The 21,816-nt window shown below is 37.9% G+C and overlaps 1 protein-coding gene across 4 annotated transcripts; it reads right to left on the bottom strand.

Annotated features, from left to right (window-relative positions):
* Nucleotides 1–5,693: 5,693 nt before the first annotated feature.
* Nucleotides 5,694–14,192, bottom strand: LOC120081899 (wee1-like protein kinase). Of its 4 annotated transcripts, none has more exons than XM_039037077.1 (9): nucleotides 13,882–14,192; nucleotides 13,301–13,394; nucleotides 12,561–12,824; nucleotides 12,241–12,308; nucleotides 12,002–12,124; nucleotides 11,889–11,929; nucleotides 11,616–11,664; nucleotides 10,897–11,244; nucleotides 5,694–7,366 (listed from the first exon to the last, which is right to left on the bottom strand). In XM_039037077.1, exons 2-9 carry the CDS (start codon nucleotides 13,386–13,388, stop codon nucleotides 7,322–7,324), a joined length of 1,026 nt encoding a protein of 341 aa, XP_038893005.1. In that variant the 5' UTR covers nucleotides 13,389–13,394; nucleotides 13,882–14,192; the 3' UTR covers nucleotides 5,694–7,321. The 4 variants fall into 4 exon arrangements, with proteins under 4 accessions (XP_038893005.1, XP_038893004.1, XP_038893003.1 ...); XM_039037076.1 differs by having other exon boundaries at nucleotides 5,694–7,361; XM_039037075.1 differs by lacking the exon at nucleotides 5,694–7,366 and having other exon boundaries at nucleotides 10,713–11,244.
* Nucleotides 14,193–21,816: the final 7,624 nt, after the last annotated feature.

Below are 21,816 nucleotides of genomic sequence, written 5' to 3'. Positions count from 1 at the left end.
AACTTGCATTGTTTATATTATTTGTCTTTCTCTTTCTATTCTGTTCATAATACTTGTCGTCGCATCCCATGTCTTAGCACAACTTTCACAGCCAACCTTAATCCCAGCATCTTGTACATGAAGTCTGTATCTTGTATCATCTAGCTTAAGTTTACTGTATTTTTATGTTTTTATCGCATCTTTACTGCTTTCCTTTATTTTACTGCAATTTATATACTTGTACAAACGTACTTTTAAAGATTGAAAACCTGGTCGCATGTATCATGAACATACCACAATAACCTAAACCAGTCCCCGTGTTCGACCTCGGATCACACCGAGAAACTTGCGGTGGAATTACACTTGGTTCCATCATAAGGAAACTTGTGACAACGCATGGCATACTACATGAACATCCATAATTAACGAATAATTACAAGTAGTATCACATCATTGTGAGCAATTTATATCATCAACCCAAATTCGGTACATACCGCATGTGGTTGAAGTTCAGCTCTGGATCGATTGTCGCATGCGCCTCATTGCGTTGATCGTCTATTCATTCCTGAATGATGGGCGCAATGCGATGTAGATGCGTTAATCTTTTTCTCTTGAGCCATGAACGCATACGGTGACTGGATTTCCTGCAAAATAAACTTGAAATATTCTTTTCTACCATCCCAATTGTGTTAGTGGGTGTATTGACGACAATTTATAATTCTTGCATTTCTTAGCCCATTTCCATACAATTGACGCAACTTTCCTCACTTTTAACCACAATATCTAAATAAAGTAGTATAAATAACTTGTATTTCTACAAGTTATCACACCTCCAAATTTAGATATATGCTTGTCCTCAAGCATATCTTCGACTAAGGAAATAAAGCTTAATTCCTATCCTATATTTTGCATCGATTGGTTGCTCCGAATGCTCCACTTAGGCACATTACTTGACAACACAATTTCCTTCTATCCTTGCTATCAAAGCCCTACTTTATTCTTCTATACTACAAATTTCTGTTCAAAAATGCTTTTCTAGTTTCAAAAAGAATGTTTACCTCTTCTTTATCAAAACAACTTGATGTGTCTGTATGCGGTGGTCGAACTTTGCGTCATTTATTAGAGACTTTTGGTCATGGTTACACTCTTAATTTTGGCTTGTTCCCACGGGTGTCATGCGAACATCCAACCACAGTTGTATGCCAATTTCAACTTTTAACTCAAGATATTCAGAGGAGTTGTCTCTTGCATTCTTTTATTTTTCTTTTCTTTTTCGCATTGCGTTGTTATTGGAAACCCACATTCGTTTTGGCTTGCTCCCACGGGTGTCATGCGAACATCCAACTACAAGAAGGTTCCTTTCACAACTAACTCATATCAGGTTGGGATTATTTTTGAGTTTTCCCTTGCACTGACATTGGAGTTTTGTATGAAAATTTATTGAATTTTTTTTAAATGAAAAATGAACGCATTTTTCTTAATGACCGCATACTCTTGATCTCATCTGCTCAGACCTTCCCCACCCCTAAATTTAGAGATGCGCAAGGTTCTCATTGCGTTGTTTGGACAGAATAGACAAACACTTAGACAAAATTTCAAAAAGAAGGTTTGAGCAAAATTTTGAAGGGTAAAAGGTAAAGTATTGCTAAGCTACGAATTAACTAAGTGTTAGTTAGAATTTACAAAGTGTGGGAAATGCTTCTAAGTATAAACATATTATATATCATGGCAGCGCAATGAATAACGAAAAAAAAGTAAGATTAAGAATATTGCAAATATTGACAAAGGAAGATAAAGAAAAAGGTACAGGCAAAACGAGAGAATTGCTACTTAGTTGTATTGAAAATTCACTAAGTATACAAATAATTACAAATAATGCAATACAAAAATTTTGGCCTATACAAAGAATCAAAGAATTTAGATTAACTTAGAAAAATAATGAATTGAATAAACATACAGAATGGCCGCATAAAAATGTAAAGATTATTGTTGAGAAGCAGGAGGGTCTGGAGGAGGGTTATGATGCGGTACGGGTGGAGTCTCTTCGAAAACCAGATGTTTCCTGAGATATGGAGGCATCATGGGACCATGAAGATATGCTGTTAGAAAATTAAAGTACTCAGGGTTGTGCTCTGCAAGCTGTCTTTGGTGGCGATGGATCGTATAAATGTTGCGCTGAATATTGATCAACAACTCCCTTGACGTAGCAGCACTACACTGTATATCGTCGACTTGCTCCATCACCACATCAAATTTCTGGTTGAAGAAGGATTGTTGCTGAGCGAAGAGTTGTTGTTGTTGGAAAAAGAGGGACCGCATTTCTACTAACTCATCAGCCAAGGAGGCAACAGTGGATGGTGCCTGCGATGTCTCGCCAGCAACGTTTTGCGGTTGGGCACAGGTGCCTTCACCCAAATCGTGTGGGACATCAACATGCGGCGGTGGAAGGGAATGTTGCGGTGATGATGCTGAAGGTGAGGATGGGGCTGCTGGATATGTGGTTGGAGAATTTGGGGCAAGGAGAAGGTTGGTCAAGTGATCAGGAAGGGAAGAAGAAGAAGGTTGTGTAAGAGGGCTTGGAGGGCGAATTATTAAGGGTAAAGAGTCCAAGGGTTCTGGTTCTTACGTTGTTTCTTCTTGGATTTTCTTCTTTTCCTTATCATCTCTGTGCTGTCTCTTCGGCTTGGGCTCTTGCGACGTATTCAAATAAATGTTAGGCCTCTTCAAAGGGAGCTTAGGGCAGTGTGGGGAATCTTTGAGGAGAAACCTCAAAATCTTGACATTTATCAGGCCATGAACTTTTGCCATTGGCTCTTCATCAATGCCCACACCTAGTGATAGGCATAAACTTGAAACCGTCCATGGAAAGAAGTACTGCCCTCTTATGTGCCCCACGAAGCCTCGAATTTGACTTGCAATCAACCGACCTACATCAATTGGAATGTCGCGTGCAATGCAATATGCGGCCATAACTCGATCCCTTGAAATTGTCTTGTCATGGGAAGTTGGGATCAGCCACCGTTTGACAAAATAAACCCAAAGATGTGCCTCAGGAAGCAGAGTCTTTGATGCTAGGGTCTTGATACCTTTTAAAGAAACCGTTCACTTAGTGCTCGGTTGCGTTAATACTTGTAGCGCATCTTCCATCTGCTCTTCTGTGGGATCATCAATGATTTTGTTGCCCGGTGCATCCGGGTTATCCTTCATTTGGTATAGTTCATTGATGTCCCTTGTGCTGAAAGACACCATTCGCCCTTTTATGGTCACAACATCCTTGGTGACATGTAGCTGTCCATGGTAGAAGTTGCGCACTACCTTTGGAATGACAATGGTTGGGCACTGGCAAAATGTGTCCCATTCATGTTCTACGATCATGCTCATGATCAGATCTGGTAGTGGCGTTGGCATAAGGAAAAAGCCCATCTCCATCAACAAGTCATCGTTCTCTTTTTTTCTTGATGGACGCACCTTTGCCAACGCGGGCTTGCTGCTCTCTACGACCGCTTTGCCCTTTCCCTTGGCCAACACAAGGCGAGATTGTTGCCTTTGTTTTCTTTCCCATTCCTTGCGTTGTTCCTCCTTCTCTCATTCAGCAAGTTCCTTGCCCTTTTTCTTACTTAAGCGCTACCTGTTGGCTTCGCGCTTCCTTTCTTTCTCTTCTCTCATTCTCCTTTCTTCTTCTGTCTTCTTTTTCTTTTCTTCTTCTTCCTCTTCTCTCTCTTTTTTTTTTTCAAACTCTTCCACAAACTACTCAGAGGCCAACAAAAGGCATTCTTCCTCTTCGAGCCGCCTTATTTCTTCAAGTCTTGAGATCTCATTATTGCGGTGCACCTTCTCATCATGTAATTTTCTTCTTTTATCATCTTCTGCGGTGATGACTTTCGCCTGCTCCATTTTCTCTTGTCTCTCTTCCTCTTCCTTTCTCCTCATTTCCTTTTCTTCTAATGCATTGATCAAAATTGAAGGGTCAACGGTAGACCCTTGCAGTGCATTCTCCTTGCGACGCTGCATTAGGGGGGTATCTTCTCCTTCTTCGCCTTCATCGGCCGCAGCAAATTGCGTTGTTTCAGGTTGTACCGGCTAACTAAGTTGCACTGGTTCCCCCTTGTCCTCCCTCACGGAGGTGGATTCTCCATCCATCTCTAGGCTTGTAGCCCTCTTCTTCTTTTCTTCTTCCTTCTTCAGCCGTCTTTCCTCACGTCTACGCTCTTTCCTTTCTCCCCTCTCTTTCTTCTTCCTTAGCTTGGCCTCCTCATCATCTTCATCCTCCTTCTTTTCTTTATTCTTTTTCTCTTTGCAATGATGGGACGGCTCACCTTCTCCAACCTTCTTTCCCTTATTCTTCTTTTTCTTCCCTTTCTCTTATTCCACCTTTGGTTGCTTCTCTGCCGTGACTTCTTCTAACGTGACTCCGATGGATCCTTCATAGGATTCTACTTGCGTAGTTTCCTCAGGATCCCTTATGGCCAGAGTGCTTCTCCTTGTCTCCTCTTCCACCATTTCCTCTACCACTGCCACTTCCTCAGTCACCGTCACCGTCACCTCCTCCATAGACAGTGGTTGGTTTACAACCCCTGCCTCGGGTAGTCCTCCTCCTTCCTCCAAGTTACTTAGAATTTTTCTGAATACCTCCTTGTCATCTCGTCTCTTCTTTTCGCTTTCAGTGGAGACTGCTGGAGTTGGGAGTGGGGTGCTTTCAGTACTTTGCCCCCTCTTAAACTGAAGTGGTCTGACGGCTAATGGGTTTCGCCGGGGTCTGACAGCGATTCTAGGAACAGTGTGACGTTGAGTAGCAAGACGGCGACTAGCAGCAAGGAATGGAGCCTCTCGCATGGAAAGTTGTCAGTCGAAGGTGTTGAGGGTGAAGCGAAAGGTTGGGAAGTTTGGTCGGCCATGGATGCTGAGGTGAAAGAAAGCTGGAAAACGTTAGGGTTTCAGGGAAGAAGAAAGCTCGATATGCAGGGGGTGCTAGGGTTTCAGATTACAAATGAGGTAAAGTGTGTTCACAGACAGGGGAAGTCCTTTTTATAGGTTGGGCCTTAGTGGGCCCAACACTATTTTTGCAGTGGCAGGCCTCGAGACACTCAAAAGGCCCGTTGTTTGAACTCCCCTCATTTATAAGGTTTCAGAGTAAACGTCCTTTCGTCTGCAGACTCATCATTTCTTTGAAATACGGAATGATTTGATTTCTCAATTTTCCAAAAATAATTATCTTTAATATTTTATTCGAATGGATGCAAGGAAAAGATTAACGCAATGTGTTCACCAATGCAAATGCATCTTCGCAGAGGACGGGCAACAACACATGCATCCCCGCAACACACCCCTTAACTAAACATATTTCTGGAGGATCGGGCACACAGTATTGCTACCAACACCTACCTCAACATGGTACACTTTGCTAAGGACGGGCAAAGGACACACACGTGCACAACACACCCCTCAGCTCAACGCCTTTGAGTTGGATGAACGCAAAGCGTATCTTGTTTGTTCAAGATGCATCCATTATCGCCATGCATACTGGATGTTGAATTTTTTATTATTATTTATTTTATTATATTTTTTTCCATCAATGAAAGTGGCTATGACTTGCGGTAATCAATTTTCTTCTCATTACTCAATCATTCACCAATTAAAGAAAATGATGGAAAACTAAAAGGAATTAAAAATAGTACAGAAATAAATGCAAGGGCAGTAAATGAAGAATAAATTCATAAAGTCATGAAAAAAATTAAATGAAGCAGTAAAGACAAAGTTCATAAATTCATAAAGACAAGAATTAAAGAAAGCATTAAAACATAGATGTGAGATATGAACCGAAAGATGATTTTCTTTGAATGAGTTCAATCCACACCTCTATAGGCGGTCTAGCTTGCTTGCCCAATGTCCTAGGGACATTGCTCCTTTCCATGAGATCCAGGGGCTTCAGAGTTGCTGGGAACGTACCAGGTGTTCTGTTTCTAAGGTCAGATGCCAGCTGGCCCACTTGAATCTCTAAGTTTCGAATTGAAGATGCATGTGCCTGCATCACTGCATCATTTTTGTCCATATACTATTTGAGCAGGGCCTCCAACGAGCTTCCAAAGGTGTTTGAAGATGAGGGTTGCTGATTATGCGATTACCTTGGTTGCCCCTGATTCCAGTTATGGTGAAAAGGAGGAGGGTTCCCTCGACTGCCATTTTGATGGTTGCTTGGCCCCCCTTGGTTAGGATTCCCTCCTCAACCGAAGTTAGGATGGTTTTTCAAACCCAGATTGTAGGTGTTGCTGAACGGGTTGTTTTGGATGGCGCATACTTGTTGGATATTCGATGGGCACATTTCTGCTACATGAGCCCCTCCACAATTAATGCAACTTAATGCGGCCACTTGAGCCGGCGCAGCGGGTTGTGCTGATTATTGGGGGATGGCTTCTTGATTGATTACCATCGATTGGAGGATTGAGGTCAATGTGGCTATCTGAGCAGCCAGTGTGGTCATTGTCTCCATAAGGACAATTTCAGTGTCATTCTTTCTTCTTTCAGAGCCTCTGCCTCCATAACCATCATCAATCCAATCATCCATATTCCGCGATATGCGGTCAAGGATGACGTTGGCCTTGGTATACGTCTTGTCCATAAAACCTCCTGCCGCGGAGGTGTCAGCAATAGCCTGCATCGATCTGTTCAGGCCATTGTAAAATGTCTCCATCGAAATGCAATCGGTATCCCGATATGCGGCAATTCTTCACCAATCTTCAAAATCGCACCCAAGCGGTGCTCAGGTCTCATTGTCCATTTGTTCAAAGTTTAGCACATCCTTTCATCACCTTGCGTTGACGACCGGTGGGAAGAACTTCTTCATGAACCACTCAACCAACTGATCTCATGATGTAATCTCGTTCGGCTCCAGTGAGTGAGCCCACCTCTTAGCTTCATCCCTCAAGGTGTAAGGGAATAAATACAGTCTAATACCCTCATAGGTAATGCCAGGTAATGAGAAGTTGCCGCACATTTCGACAAAACTGGTCAGGTGGGCATGCGGGTCTTCATCTTGCAGACCCCCAAATTGCCCTGCGTTCTGGATTCTCCTCTACTGTAGGCCTCGAAATCCTGGGCAAAAAATTGTACAGGTTGGGCGCCGCGTAGTTCCTCATGAGAATGTTACGATCAGCGGCAAGGAAGACTAGGTTCTACACTGATCGTATCGCCCCTAGATTTCCTGCGGGAGCCACATTGTCGTTATTATCTGCCATATTAGCTGCTTTCTTTCGCCTTGCTCAATTTTGGCGTCCCATGCGCGAAAGGTATGCTCGATCTCTGGGTCAACTTCAAATTCTGGTTCGGTACCAGTACTCATAAACTGTCAGACTACTATCGGTGTTGAACAGCCAGTACAAAGAGATCTGTCCTGCAAAAGACCACAAACATACTCAAACAATAACCGTTAACAAATCCCCGACAACGGTGCCATAAACTTGTCGACATAATTTTGATCCTTCTATTCTAAGCACACACACTACAATATATAATGCATGATACAAGTCCATGTCCCCGTTACCAGTTCCCCGGCAACGGCGCCATAAACTTGTTGACATAAATCTTGATGCTTCTATTCTAAGCACACGCACTACGATATATAATGCATGATATAAGTCCATGTCCCCATTACCAGTTCCCTGGCAACGGCGCCATAAACTTGGTGACATAAATTTTGATGCTTCTATTCTAAGCACACACACTATGATATATAATGCATGATACAAGTCCATGTCCCCGTTACCAGTTCCCTGACAATGGCGCCATAAACTTGATGACATAAAAATTGATGCTTAAAGCATGTGGACAAATATGAATATGAATGAATAAAATTTATCATCTTATGTCATACAACTCTTAAGATGCGGTGATTCTAAATAAGCATATGGATGGTGATGAATGATAGGTCATACAAGCTCATGTTACCATAAACTCAATGACTTGGAGTGGAAATGGAATGTGGATGTTTTGTTATGCTTATTTAGACACACTTTATGTATGCGATACTACTTCTAGATATGCGTTATTTATGAGAATCTTGTAGTATACTATGCGTTGTCACAAGTTTCCTTGCATTGGAACCAAGTATAATTCCAGCCGAAAGTTTTCTCGGTGTGATCCGAGGTCGAACACAGGGATTGTTTTAGGTTAATTGCGTTACATTCGTGATATATGCGACCGGGGCGTTTTTCAATTTAATAAAAGTGTGGGTTGTACAGGTATTTAAAAATTCGATAAAGTAAAGATAAGCGATAAAAATGCGATAATAAAGTAAATTGCGATAAAAGTAAAGTACGGTAAAATAAACCTAAGCTATGATGATACAAGAATCATTCGTGAGACTGACTGTGAAGAATATACAAAGAATCGTGTTATGCGGTGGCAAGGCTTATGTGCGAAGCAGAAATAGAAAGGATAATGAATATAAACATCGCAAGTTCCTTAATTGCATTAAAGATATAAGTACGGTTCCACCTTCCCTTGGCGTACACCTCTCGGTGATCGGCTACGTTTCCACATCTCTATGGTTAAACAGGGACGAACATAGTGAACGCAAGGTTGTCTTCCATCTCTGGAAGTACTTCTTACTTTAGTTAACGCATTCTTCTAACCTTCTCTCGACAGATCAAAATGGCATCTTCACTTCTGCTCTCACAGGTGAAGATGTCGTCTATCATGCTTTAGCTAAACATCTTTATTTCTTTAGCACAGATTAAGTTACTTTTTTAATTCATATTAATCACCAAGGGATTAAGAAAACATTCTAGAGAAAGCGATTAATGGAGGAACGGAAATAGACAGAAAATGTGGAAATGAGAATGATCATGAACAATTAATTATAAAAATCAAGCGTCTGATACATGGTTATGAAATGATTTAGACTAAGAAGATGAAATACAATTGATGAATAAGAGTTAGAAACAAATACAAAGAGTGCCAATGTCTTGACATCGATCTGGATGGAGAGATTGCTTGCCGGTGTAGATGGAGTGAACGGAAGGATGAACTTCCTTCTTAGGCTTGCTCAACCGGTAGAGTTGGTCTAGGTACAGAGCTTCACGGCGGCATTTGGAAAGATTTGCCCTGAGACTCACCTCTCGGCCTTTTCTCATTTCTTCCCAGATCTTCTCCGATCAGCACTCAGATCAGCCTCTCACTCAATAGCCTTCGTATCAATTATCCACCGAACCAAGTATATCCTTCAGTGAATTCTTTGAGGTATTTATAGATGAAAGCTTTGACTCTCTACTTGTGGTCTCCACTTTATTGTTATGGAAATTCCGAAAATGGTGGAATAAATATTCCTTCTGTTATGCGATCAATCCGTTGAAAATGCACAATGGTTAGTTGTACACGTCTCAAAATCCTCCGTGATTACGTTGCTCATTTTCATCTTTCGATCGTGTGCTCCCATGCGGTGTTGTTTTTTATTACCGTGATAACTTGTAGAAATACAAGTTATTTGCCACCTTATCTAGATATTGCAGCCAAAAGTTAGTAATTATGTGCCAATTGTATGAAAATTAGCCTAGTATTACAATAATTACAAATGTTTGTGATTACACCCACTAACACCAAAAAGATGGAAGACAAGCCGAACTTTACTCTGTTTTGCGGGAGATCAAGTCACCGCTTGCGCTCAAGGCTCACGAGAGACTAATCAACGCATCTCTGTCACATTGCGCCTGTCAATCAACAATGAAGAGAAAATTACCGCAATGGCGGCACAATGCGACAGTCGATCCGAGAGCTGTGTTTCAACCGCATGCGGTAAAAAACAAACACCGCATGCGAACCTATGATCGAAAAGATGCAGCTGAGCAACGCAAGAGCGGAGGATTGAGACACATGTACAACTAATGTGTTGTACAAAATGATGTCTGATTGCATAACAGAAGGAATAATATCCCTCCATCTTCAGAATTACCATAACCATGAGTGGGGACCACAAGGCCGGAGTCAAAGATCTGCACCTATAAATACCCCCTTGATTTCAGAGAAAAGATATGCTACTTGATATGGGGCAAAGTGCTGCTAGATTGTAGAGAGAAGGTTGAGCTGAGTGCTGAAAAGAAGAAATCTAGGAAGAAGACGAGATAAGGCCGAGAGGTGAATCTCATATCCAACCTGCAAAACTCCCGGTCAAAAGCTCTGTGCAAAGTTCTCTGCTACCGGTAGAGCAAGCCTGAGAGGGAAGCTCTTCCTATCATTAAATCCATCCTATCTGGCAAGCAGATCTCCATTGAATCTGTGTCAAGACATTGGCACTTATTTGTATCTGTTCTATCTCTCTTTCACTGTGTATTTCATGTTTTCTTTATCTCTCATACACCATGTATCAAACGTTTCGTAGAAATATTAAATGTTTCGATAAATTCCATTTACCATTCTCTGTCTATTTCCGTTCACCCACCAATCAATTTCTCCGTGATATCTTCTTAATACTCTGATGAGTAATATGAATCACTAAGAACTTAATCTCTATTAAAGATATAATATACATTTAGTTAAAGCATGCTAGACGGCATCTTCACCTGTGAGAGCAGAAGTGAAGGTGTCATTCTGATCTGTCGAGAAAAGGTCAGAAGAATTCATTAACTAAAGCGAGTAGTACTTCCAGACATGGAAGCAACCTTGCATTCATTACGTTAGTCTCTGTTTCACCATAGACATGTGGGAGCGCGACCGATCACTGAGAGGTGTATGCCAAGAGAAGAGCAGAACAGTATTTGTACTTTCAATCCAATTAAGAACTTGCGTTGTTTATATTATTTGTCTTTCTCTTTCTATTTTGTTCATAAGACATTCCGCTGCATCCCATGTCTTAGCACAACTTTCACACCAAAAGGCATAGTCAGTAGAAATGAAGAGAAAACAAAATACGACATTAGTAATCAGTACCTTGATTAAGTTTTGAAATTGCAACGAATGACCAGGAAGGAGTGGCAATTTTCCCTCCTTAAGGTTCATGAAATGTGTTTCTGGTAATGTGGATCCTCGGACAATCTCATAAATAGCAGCTCCCAAGGAGAAAATATCAACTTTGTCAAGATAATCATATCTTTCATTCAGAATTTCTTGAGGCATATAGCGTGCATCACCCTCCTCAATCAGTAGGCTTTTATCAAGAAGGGTAACACACCCAAAATCACCAAGTTTAAAGACACCATCTTTGACATAAATATTGTCAGGTTTCACGTCTAAATGAGCTACTCCTTTCTCGTGCACAAAGAGCAATGCCTTTGCAATCTGTTTGTAGTTTCATTGTCAGGAGAGAAGCCATGAATTTCAAGAGTTACCAGTTTTAGAACTTAAAATTTGGAATGGATAAAGCTTACATGTTAAATATTTTAAGGCTACATAAGAAATGGAATGTATAAAGATAAAATAATAGTACATAACTTATAACATTCCGGATCAATATTTTTCAGAAGAAGTATTTCCTGTTCAATTAACGTATTGAATGAACTGCAGAAATAAAAAATGTACTCTTTCAAGTAACAAATAAAATTAAGCTTTCATTAATGTCATCGTGTGTTAAAAAAAGAAACAGTTTTGGAATGAAATGTCATATACAGAGAATGTAATGTTTCACAGCTTAAAATGGAACTAAACCTCACCTGATACAAGGCTCTCAGTGCATCTGCCTCAGAGAATGGGTGAGAATACCTGCCAATTGATAAACTACAATCACAAAGCTCCATTTGAATATAGAGTTGTTCATTTTCAAACCATGAAGAGTAGTATCCAACAATGTTTTCATGAGATCTTACATGTTCAAAAGAGGATAACAATCAAGAAAAAATAAAAAATTGCACCAGAGAAGAAAAAGAGAACAATGACAACAGATAAATATAATAAATGGAAAACCATATCTAGATAAATTTACTAACCTAAAGCTGCCAAAGCTTGAACTTCCATCAAAGCTCTCTTCCTACAAAGGGAAGGAAAAACTTCAATTACACATTTGCTAGTGTTTAGAGGTTAAACATATACAGACACGCACCAAAAGAAGTAACCTTTCTACGTCTTGATTCAACGGTCTTGTACTTTGTTTGACAGCATATAAGCAGCCATCAATCCTCTTCAATACCTTGAAGACACGGCTAAAATTTCCAGTCCGTATTTGCTGAAAATAGACTGAAATTATTGCAAAATTTGATAGCCTGAATTGAATATTAATAGAAAAAATCCCAATCTCTATCAGCAGAAGCTTGCAGACACTAACTAGATGTTTTTGGATACCTTTATCTCATGAAAATCAGTGTGATATCTTGAAAGACCATCTCCACTAAACAGCGTAGGAAAAAATCCTACACAAAATTGAAAAACACAAAACTAATTCATTTCCCATAAAAATCTATCATACTGCAAAAGACGATCTCAAAAAAATATTTTTTCAAAGGAAACAAGACCTTTCATTGATATAACAAAAAAAATCTAATGCTCAAACTTACAAGAAACGATATTAAAGGAAAATACAACAATGGATAAAACAGAGAAGAAACGATTTCAAAAAAATGTTTTATTACTTTTGATGTCATTAAGAACTAAGTGAACTGTACCTGCACATTTTGTTCTTTGATTACCAAATGGGTCTACGCCTACATTTGAAGCATCTTTAAAGTATGGGTTCTTCATGCAAAGAGGAGGCATAACTCGACAGCGTAGAGCAACTGCAGATTGAGAAACATAGTTTTGTTTCTTTGGCATTGCCATTGTCTCTTTCTCTATATCCACATCATCTGATCCAAACATGTCATTTCCAAGTTCCACAACTTGTTCACAGCCAGATAAACTCGAACTCAGAGGATGTACTAAAACACTTTCTGCGCCAAAATGAATATTAAATGAAGAAAACTATTACATTACATTGTTCGAACAACTTAAATCATTAATTTCATAAACGGATACAAGGCTGTCAGATTTTGAAGCCCCAAAAATATTTCAGATCAATGACCCCATATTGATCAATGACTTCGACACTAATTCTCATTAGTTGCAAGTGATTAACCATTTACCATTATTGATTTGGAAAGTTCAGTTTAACATGATTACAATTAAGCGTATATTATTTGCACGTGATCATCTGATTTCTTATGTCAATCCCACTCAATACAGTTAATTAACACTGAGATAAAAGTTCAAGATCGTCAACGGAAAACATGTTTAGAATGGTTTCCTTCTCTAACCAGATTGCCAAGCCAGAACCATATTGTGGTAACAGTAGTAACGGGATTTTTCTCTTCTCAAGAGCAAACTGAAACAAAGATTTCAACCAGTAATGGAAGACATCAGAGCAAACCTTTGAAATTAAATGGCCAAAAATTAAGGTAGCAGCAAACCATGATCCATGACATGTCGCATGTCTCCCAGCCTTGTAAGTGGGCCATTCATCCCTATTTTTTAGCAACTTCTTAGCACACTCAAGTGTAAAAATCTCTTTTTCAGTCAAATCTTCACAAAAAGTGAAACATGGAAACCCATCATTGTTACAAATCCTAAAATCCTCAGGTATCCTACAACTCAAAATGAATTTACAGCTCAATAGCAAGAAATAGATTATGCAAGTATGGCTACTGAACAAACAGCTTTTGCATACATTATTGACCAATAGTTTCACCTTGTCAAATATTTCGGACGTGATAAAGACAACTGAACCTAGATGCCCTATGGAGATTGCCACAAATCCATATAAAATGAATGCAAATCTGAAGCTGATGTCATTTTTCTTATCTCCTTCAAAGTACACGTCTCTTTGCTGACTATCAAAGACATCTTTATGCATATTCATAATTAATTCAGCAATTAAACATATTTTCTCCAAAAGAACTATCCACAGATCTGAATGTTCACTAACAATGAGCAGGAGAAGGTTTAGCAAACCTTTAATTTCCTTTTTCTCGAACTGAACAAAGCCTGCTCCCCGTTTCACTTTTTCACCGCTACCACCAACAAGTCTGCTCTGAAGTCAGCGAGTCGCCGATCTTCTCTCTCCGCGAAAAGGGCATTCAAGACCATCGGTTGCTAGAAATGGACAAAGAAAGGGCAGTCAAGGAAGGTGTTGGTCAGATGCTTGCCCGAGTTGTGGGTTTCGCGTGGAAGGAAGAAAGGAGTCACGTTTTGGAAGGGTTTCGCGTGGGTTGTTGGGTGAGTGGAAGTCTGGGAATGAAAGGAAAAATAAATTTTTTTGGGGGGCGGGGGGAGAGTGAAGCGGGAAATGAAAAAAAATGGGGGAATGGGTTTTTGTTTTTTAAAAAAAAAAAAAAAGAAAAGCAGATTTTAATGTCGTTTAAATCGACATTAAAGGTATACCTACAATGTCGGTTTAAAACCGACATTAAAGATCTTCTTTTCTAAAAAAAAAAAAAAAAAAAAAACGGATATTATACATCCGGTTTCACTTTTTTCAACCGATATTAAAGCCCAAAATTCTTGTAGTGCTAATAATTAAAGAATGTTAGTAATTCGATTAAAAGAGTTTAGTCAATTAATCTCGATTCATTGGAGCTCATGATCTGTAAATCCATTAAGTTCCTCTACTAGCTCGTGAGAAAATTTGAAACGTTCAAATTCGGTTACGAGAATTGTTAATTATATGCGATATAATTATACATTTAATTATTGAATTAAACAAAATTGGTGAGTTGAAGAATATTTAAATATTATGTAAATATTTTACATGTATAGGGATTAATGCTTTAGGAATTGATCATTTAATAATTTGATATTTGATATTAAATTATTTGAATTAATTTAAATTTTTAATTAATTGTTTAAAATTAATTATTAGAATTAATTTTAATTTTATTTAAATATTAATTATTGAATTAATATTTTATAAAACTATTTTTGAAATTTGATTTCAAATTTAAATTGAATTTGTAAAAAGTCAATTGAAAGAAAAGGAAGTGAGAAATCCACTTTCACCACTTCACAAATCCACCTCCAATTTCACTTTGTGCCAAAAAGTCTTGGTATCAATTTCTTATGAAATTGAAGTGCATGTTGCTGAGAAGATGAGGGTCATGCAATTTTGTTTTTGCTGAGAGAATTGTTCTCTCAAGTACTCTCAAGTATTAAGACACAAATCTGTTTTCTTTCCAAATTTTCCTTTATTTCTTTATCATTTTGGATCCCATAATCCAATCTAAGGGCCAAGAGAATAGTGTGGAAGATCTTGTAGTGGTGTACAAGCAATTGGAATGGAGATTTTCAGCTAGATTTGGAGCATTTCATAGATTCTAGGAAGGTATTCTCTTGAAACCCTAAATACTGCTTTTATGAACTTGCATGCTTTATATCTAAAATTAATGTAGTCGGAGTATTTAATATCCTAATTACTTCCGCATGTTGATTGTCAACAACATCACAAAGATTGAAGGGATGTAATACTTACATGAGATTTAATTAACATTTAATATACAATTGATTAGTTAAAACGGTTAAGTCGATGGTATGACCATTGAGTTTAAAAATTAAAACTTAAGAATAATGAGATATTAGTGTATATAGTTTAAGATTCGATCTTTTACGGGATACATGTTTCATACAAGAGTTAGAGAAAGCCATGTTTTATCCTAAGTGGTGTAAATTGGACTGCAGGGTAATATTTTTTACTTGTGAAACAATTATTTGCATAGTCTTGATATATCCTTAAATGTTTGAAAACTATTTCAAATATGCATTAGTTTATTCACTTTATGAGATAACGTGGTCCAAGGACTAAGTTTGACGATATTAGTGAGCACCAAGTATTGGAGTATATCAGCAAGCAGCAGAAGCAACAAGGAACATTAATCACTCTAATTCATTAATTTTGGCAGTAACTAAAGTTTGCTCATACTGAAACAAGAGGGTTTCAAGTCATACCTTTGTAGAACTTCTTGAAATCTTGATTCTCAGCTGCAAACTTCTCCAAATCTTGTTGTAGAGCACCTCAAGAACTTCCCCACTATTCTCTTGGAGCTTTAGATTAAGTTGTGAGATTCAAAATAAGCTTGAATGAAGGGAACTTGGAGAAGAACTCACTGCAGCAACTCACTTGAAGAACAACTTCTTCAACACGAATTTTTCAACAAAAATTCTATAGATGCATGCTTCAATTCCACTCCAATCTTCTCAATATATTGCATGACTTCCATGCAAAGAAGATGGTTGCATGAGATGCAGCCCATGCTTGGAGTTATTGAAGTCAAAATAGGTAGGTTTTGTATGAGCAAGTTAAAGGTGTTATTGGAAAAAAATATAATTCCATTTTGTGTTTTTAAAATTTTTTTAATTTTTACCAAAATAATTTCAAAAATCAATTTGAAAATATATTTTTTAATTTAAATAATTCTAATTAATTTAATATCAAATATTGAATTAATTTTACACAAATCCACCTTCATATATTTAAATCATATTTAAATATTAATTCTCCTATTCCGTTTAATTCTTAAAATTAAACGTGTAATTATATCTCAATTCCTTTAGTTCTAATTTGAACATTTTAAATTAATTTATCACGCTACTCTAAAGCTAACCCATTTACGAGCTAGTAGGGGAACCTCGCGGACCTACAAATTATGGGCTCCAACGATCCAAGTTAATTGGCTAAACTCATTACATCGAATTAACCCCCATTCGTTAACTAATATGTCACTCCACTAAAGCCCATAGTTGAACTCCCCTCACTGTAGATATATTATGTCCACTCGATATAACCATGATTAGTAAGTTAACCCTTCACAAGTTGTTCGTAATAACGGTTGGGTCAAATGTCTGTTTTACCTCCGAGATTACGTCTTGTTCCTTAGTCCCACCGATCCTCTAATGAACAATTGATTTGTAATTCGATCAACAAACCGAGTCCCTCTCAAGCCAATGAGAGGGTGGGCCCCTTGTTCAAGACCCAGAGTCAGCACTTAAGGGAACAACCTCTCTACTATCCCTAAAAGTGGGTAGGAGTGAATTCCTTCTTGCACTCCATGTCCCCAGCTATCTACCCAGTCTTACCCCTGAAATGGAGGTTTATTGAGCTAGCTCTGTTGAGCCAACCCTCACCAATGCAAATCTAAGGATAATCACTAATAAATAGGAGTTCATAATTAGGATCACTTCGTTTGTAGCACTTTACAACTCTTTGTAACAACTACAGAGTAGGCCGCATCCAATAGTGTTACCAGAATAAGGCACTCAACCTTATTCATATACTATAGATCATTTTGACTATTTACTCGAACCTGATCCACTTTTATGTCTCCACATAAAGTTCTAGTACTCATGTAATAGTCATGGGTCTTTTAGGTTTATTGGATTTCTAATAACCAATACATATATTCAATAACAACTTATTAAATTTTCAGAATAAATTTTATTGTTTACAAACCACGAGTTTTAGGACATAAAACCTAACAAACTCCCATTTGGACTAAAACTTCAGTGATAACTTATATGTACGAATATATAAGACTGAGTTTCTGAGTTTTATGGGTTTACCATTCGGTATCCCATACCCGATATTTCTCCCACTTGCCCTAGGTTATTTACCTGGTATTCCTAGTCTTACTAGGTGATTCTCAAAAACTTTAGCCAAGAGAATCATTGTAAACATGTTAGTGTACAATAGACTTTTTATTAAACTATATGGGGAATGCATCCTATTCTCAATAATAATCAGGAAGTCATACTTTCTACCCACTACATTGAGGTACTCTCAACTCTTTGAGTAAGACGCATTTGACCTGTCTTAACAACTCTTGTTAACAGTGTCAATAGATCTAGAAATCTTTAAACTTTCTATACTTTGATCTAATCGATTTCTAGCCGTTTTAAATATCTGAATATTTGCAAATGGCTTTTAACTAGTTTGATTCTTAACATAAGTGGCTATGAAATAGAACAAACATAATTTTCGAAAATGAACATTTCATTTACAACAAAAATATATACATTTTGTTCTTTACAAGATAACAAAAGCAAGTAGATTTATCATTAGACAGCAACATCCCCCACTGGTAAAGTTGAGCAAGCGGTCCTCAGAAATGAGTTTGCCTGTTTTGCTTTCTCTGCTCTCTTCTTAGTAAGGTACTGAGGGCAGTTTCTCTTCCAGTGTCCTTTTTCATTGCAGTAGAAACACTTTCCTTTATCTGCAGCGTTGTTCTTGCCTTTCTTTCCAGTGGGTTTCTTCTTCCTTTTCCCTTTGCTCTTCTTAACAAGAATACTCTTACTCTATGAAGAGGAAGAAACATCAAGCTTTTGGAGGATGTTCCTCTCTTCTCAGCGGTAGTAACGTTTACTTCTGATTCCAGACCTTTAGTTCTCAACATAGTCTGATAAACTTGTAGCTCATTCAGCAAAGTAGTCAAACTGTATTCAATTTTATTCATGAGTGCATTCGTGCAGAACTGCAGAAAACTCTTCAAAAGAGATTCTAGAATAAAATCACCTTGACTTCTCTCGTCAACAATAACGTCGTTTACTTTCGCCACATTAAAGTGGATCATCATGTCCAGGACATGTTCACGAATAGAGGCCCCCTCTTTCATGCGGCAGCTGTAAACATAATTTATAGCATCATGCCTTATGAAGAAGGACGATTGCCCGTACATCCCTCGTAGAGATTCCATAATCTCTTTGGCAGTACTTATATCCTCATGTTTCTTTGCCAAAACATCATATATGCTGGCGAGGATATAAGCACGGGCTTTATCATTTGCCCTGATCCATCTATCATACGCATCCTAAACAGTTCGATTTGTGTTAAAGCTTGGAACGGGAGGACAATCTTCTGTTAAGACGAACCGTAAATCGTCTATCACCAATATAGTATTCAAATTGGATTTTCAGGTTGCATAATTGTCCCCTATCAATTTATCAGACACTAACAATTGTACTAGTGAACTCGTCATTCTGAAATTATAAACAAATTCTATAAGTGAATTGCTTTTTAAATCCAATCAAGTTTTAGCAAAGTAATAATATACCCAAGATTTATTCTTTTGCAATGGTACTACAGCAAGACATTTTTTACTAAATACTATCTCCAAAATAACTCATATTCCGATAGTCATTTAGTTACCGCTCTTGGTCAGAAATTATTAACACTTTAATAATTCTGTAAATGTAACCCTCCGTTTTTAGACGTTAGAGCTCGACCCTAATTATGCTACCAAAATGAAGAGTCAAGGTTGGGAATGGACTTAAGAAATCCTATCCATTTTTGGAATTTGAGTTGTTCCGAATCCTATATTACAACCCTCCGTAGAGATAGTCGTCGTTAAACGACTAGCAAGGGCCGCTTAAAGCAAACCAGTAGGCGCAACATAGGAATCTCACGGTCTAAACTAACAGAAGAGATCGCAGGATATGTTGACAGATATCCTTCACCCATTTACTATAAACAACGTCCCCCGTTTACCTTGTTGTTGACTCATATAAACACTTTTTGTATGGAGGTCACTCCCAGGGTGACACAAAGCGTCATATGAATCTCACGGTGTAAACTATGTGGAGACATGATAGTTGAAATCTATATATCATATAATTGATTTATGTTTGAACAACTTCCCCTTATTCACCAAAATCTAGATTTATGCTAAAAAATACTTTCCTTATGGAGGTCACTCCCAGGGTGATATGAAATACTACTTAAATCTGGATTATGAACTCTTAGGGACGTGAGAGCTAAAAATAATGTGTCGTATATGTTATTAATCTCCAACTGAAGTGTTCTAATAACTTTATCATATAGAAGTTATTAAACTCCCACAACTTTATCATATAGAAGTTATTAAACTCCCACTGAAGTGTTCTATTAATTGGGTAAATTTATAATTAGGTTTATTTTGGCTAAACAAACGAAGTGATCCTAATTCGTACATGTTATAACATGAGGAGTAGGGGCATCTTGCATAAACCCATTTACACAAGACGCCCTCACTCCTCATGTCATAATATGTACGAATTAGGATCACTTTGTTTGTAGCACTTTACAACTCTTTGTAGCAACTACAGAGTAGGCCACATCCAATAGTGTTACCAGAATAAGGCACCCAACCTTATTCATATACTATAGATCATTTTGACTATTTACTCAAACTTGATTTGCTTTTATGTCTCCACATAAAGTTCAAGTACTCATGTAATAGTCATGGGTCTTTTAGGTTTATTGGAGTTCTAATAAGCAATACATATATTCAATAACAACTTATTGAATTTTCAGAATAAGTTTTATTGTTTAAAAACTACAAGTTTTAGGACATAAAACCCAACACCAAGATGTAGAAATAGAACGAAATGAGAGAAATATCATGGTGGTGACCAGATGGTATTTGTTGACACAACAGTTTGAATTATATAAAAGGATTCTCTAGGCTAAAGTGTGAGAGGATATCCTAGAATGTCTAGGATTGCAAGACATGTCTTTAGTACGTTAGGCCAATTGGGAGAGCATGTTGCTTATATAGTATGCACTAGGATATATGTCTCATCGGCTTATGTCTCACCGGTTTTAGTGCAAGTGGGAGATTGTTGGGATGTATGCCCTAAAGCCTCGTAGTTTATATGTTATTTGAAATAATGGTGGATTATTTTATATGCCATAATCAATTAAAGGAAAATCCAAGGTTATTTTATGTAACTTAAACATATTTGTGGTTGAAATATAGGTGGATCATGTTTAAGTAATAACCTAAATGGTCTGTAGTATATGGATAAAGTTGGATGTATTATCCTTATGACACTAGGGATATAGTCCACTTTGTAATTGTTACAATAGTTGTAAAGTGTTACAAACGATTTAATCCTAATCATTCATGTGAAGATATGCGAGTAAAGGTATCCTATACAAAGAGTTTGTATAAAACTAGGCCACGAAATCTTTAGTCTCTCTTTATAATACCATTGACTGGAGAGATTAAATTTCATAGGATGACCATAGGTAACTCGACCTCAATCTTGAGTGATTTATGAACTCATGTCTTTGAAGGCAGCCTTTTAATCTGTATAGGTGAAAGTGGCTCGATTCTCGACTCAATAAGCCTACCATTTGAGGATTTTTCAGAATAGGGAATTGGAACATAGCTACACAAGATGGAATTCATTCTTTCCCGTATTTAAGGTAAGTAGATAAATTGTTCCCTTAAGTACTGACTCCAAGTCTTGAACAATGGGGCCCCCTCCCTCTCACTGGTCTGAGAGGGTTTTATTTATGGTAGAATCATAAACAGGCTGTTCATTAGAGGATCAGTGAGACTTAAGGAGTTAGATGTAATTATAGGGGTAAAACGATATTTTGGCCCAGCTGTAATTAGAGCAATTTGTGAAGGGTCTGAAGGAACCCTAACAATAGGGTCCTTTGAGCGGAAGTGGAATCATCCCAATACCCAAAATTTTACACAATAAATTTTACAGAGAACAAAAGGAATTGTGTATTTAACCCAAAAAATACAGCATGCAATAATTAATAAAAAAATGCAGAAGAATAGGCTTACCCTTGAAGACTCCAAACTTCACATAGATCTCCTTCTCTGTGAAAATCACGAACATAACCAAAATGGCTAATTGGGACACCACCAATTAGAAACCTTGATATTCTCAGCTAGAGAACCCAGGAGATATAGGCTCTGGTGATTTTGGTGAGGGAGGGAAGAAGAAATTGAAAGCAGTGAGGAAGAGCAAGGGAATTCTTTTTTTTTTCTCCACAGAATCCTTCTGTGTCTTCTCCACTCTCTCCATTTTTTCAGGAAAAAGATGAAGATCTCAGGAAACCCTCAACTTCTCACGTACTTGATGTGGAGAGAATTAAGAGGAGGGAAGTTATTTCCCTCCCTTTAA

The sequence above is a fragment of the Benincasa hispida genome, chromosome 7 (assembly GCF_009727055.1).
Source record: "Benincasa hispida cultivar B227 chromosome 7, ASM972705v1, whole genome shotgun sequence".
Classification (NCBI taxonomy): domain Eukaryota; kingdom Viridiplantae; phylum Streptophyta; class Magnoliopsida; order Cucurbitales; family Cucurbitaceae; genus Benincasa; species Benincasa hispida.
This window is presented reverse-complemented; position numbering and strand designations above follow the sequence as displayed.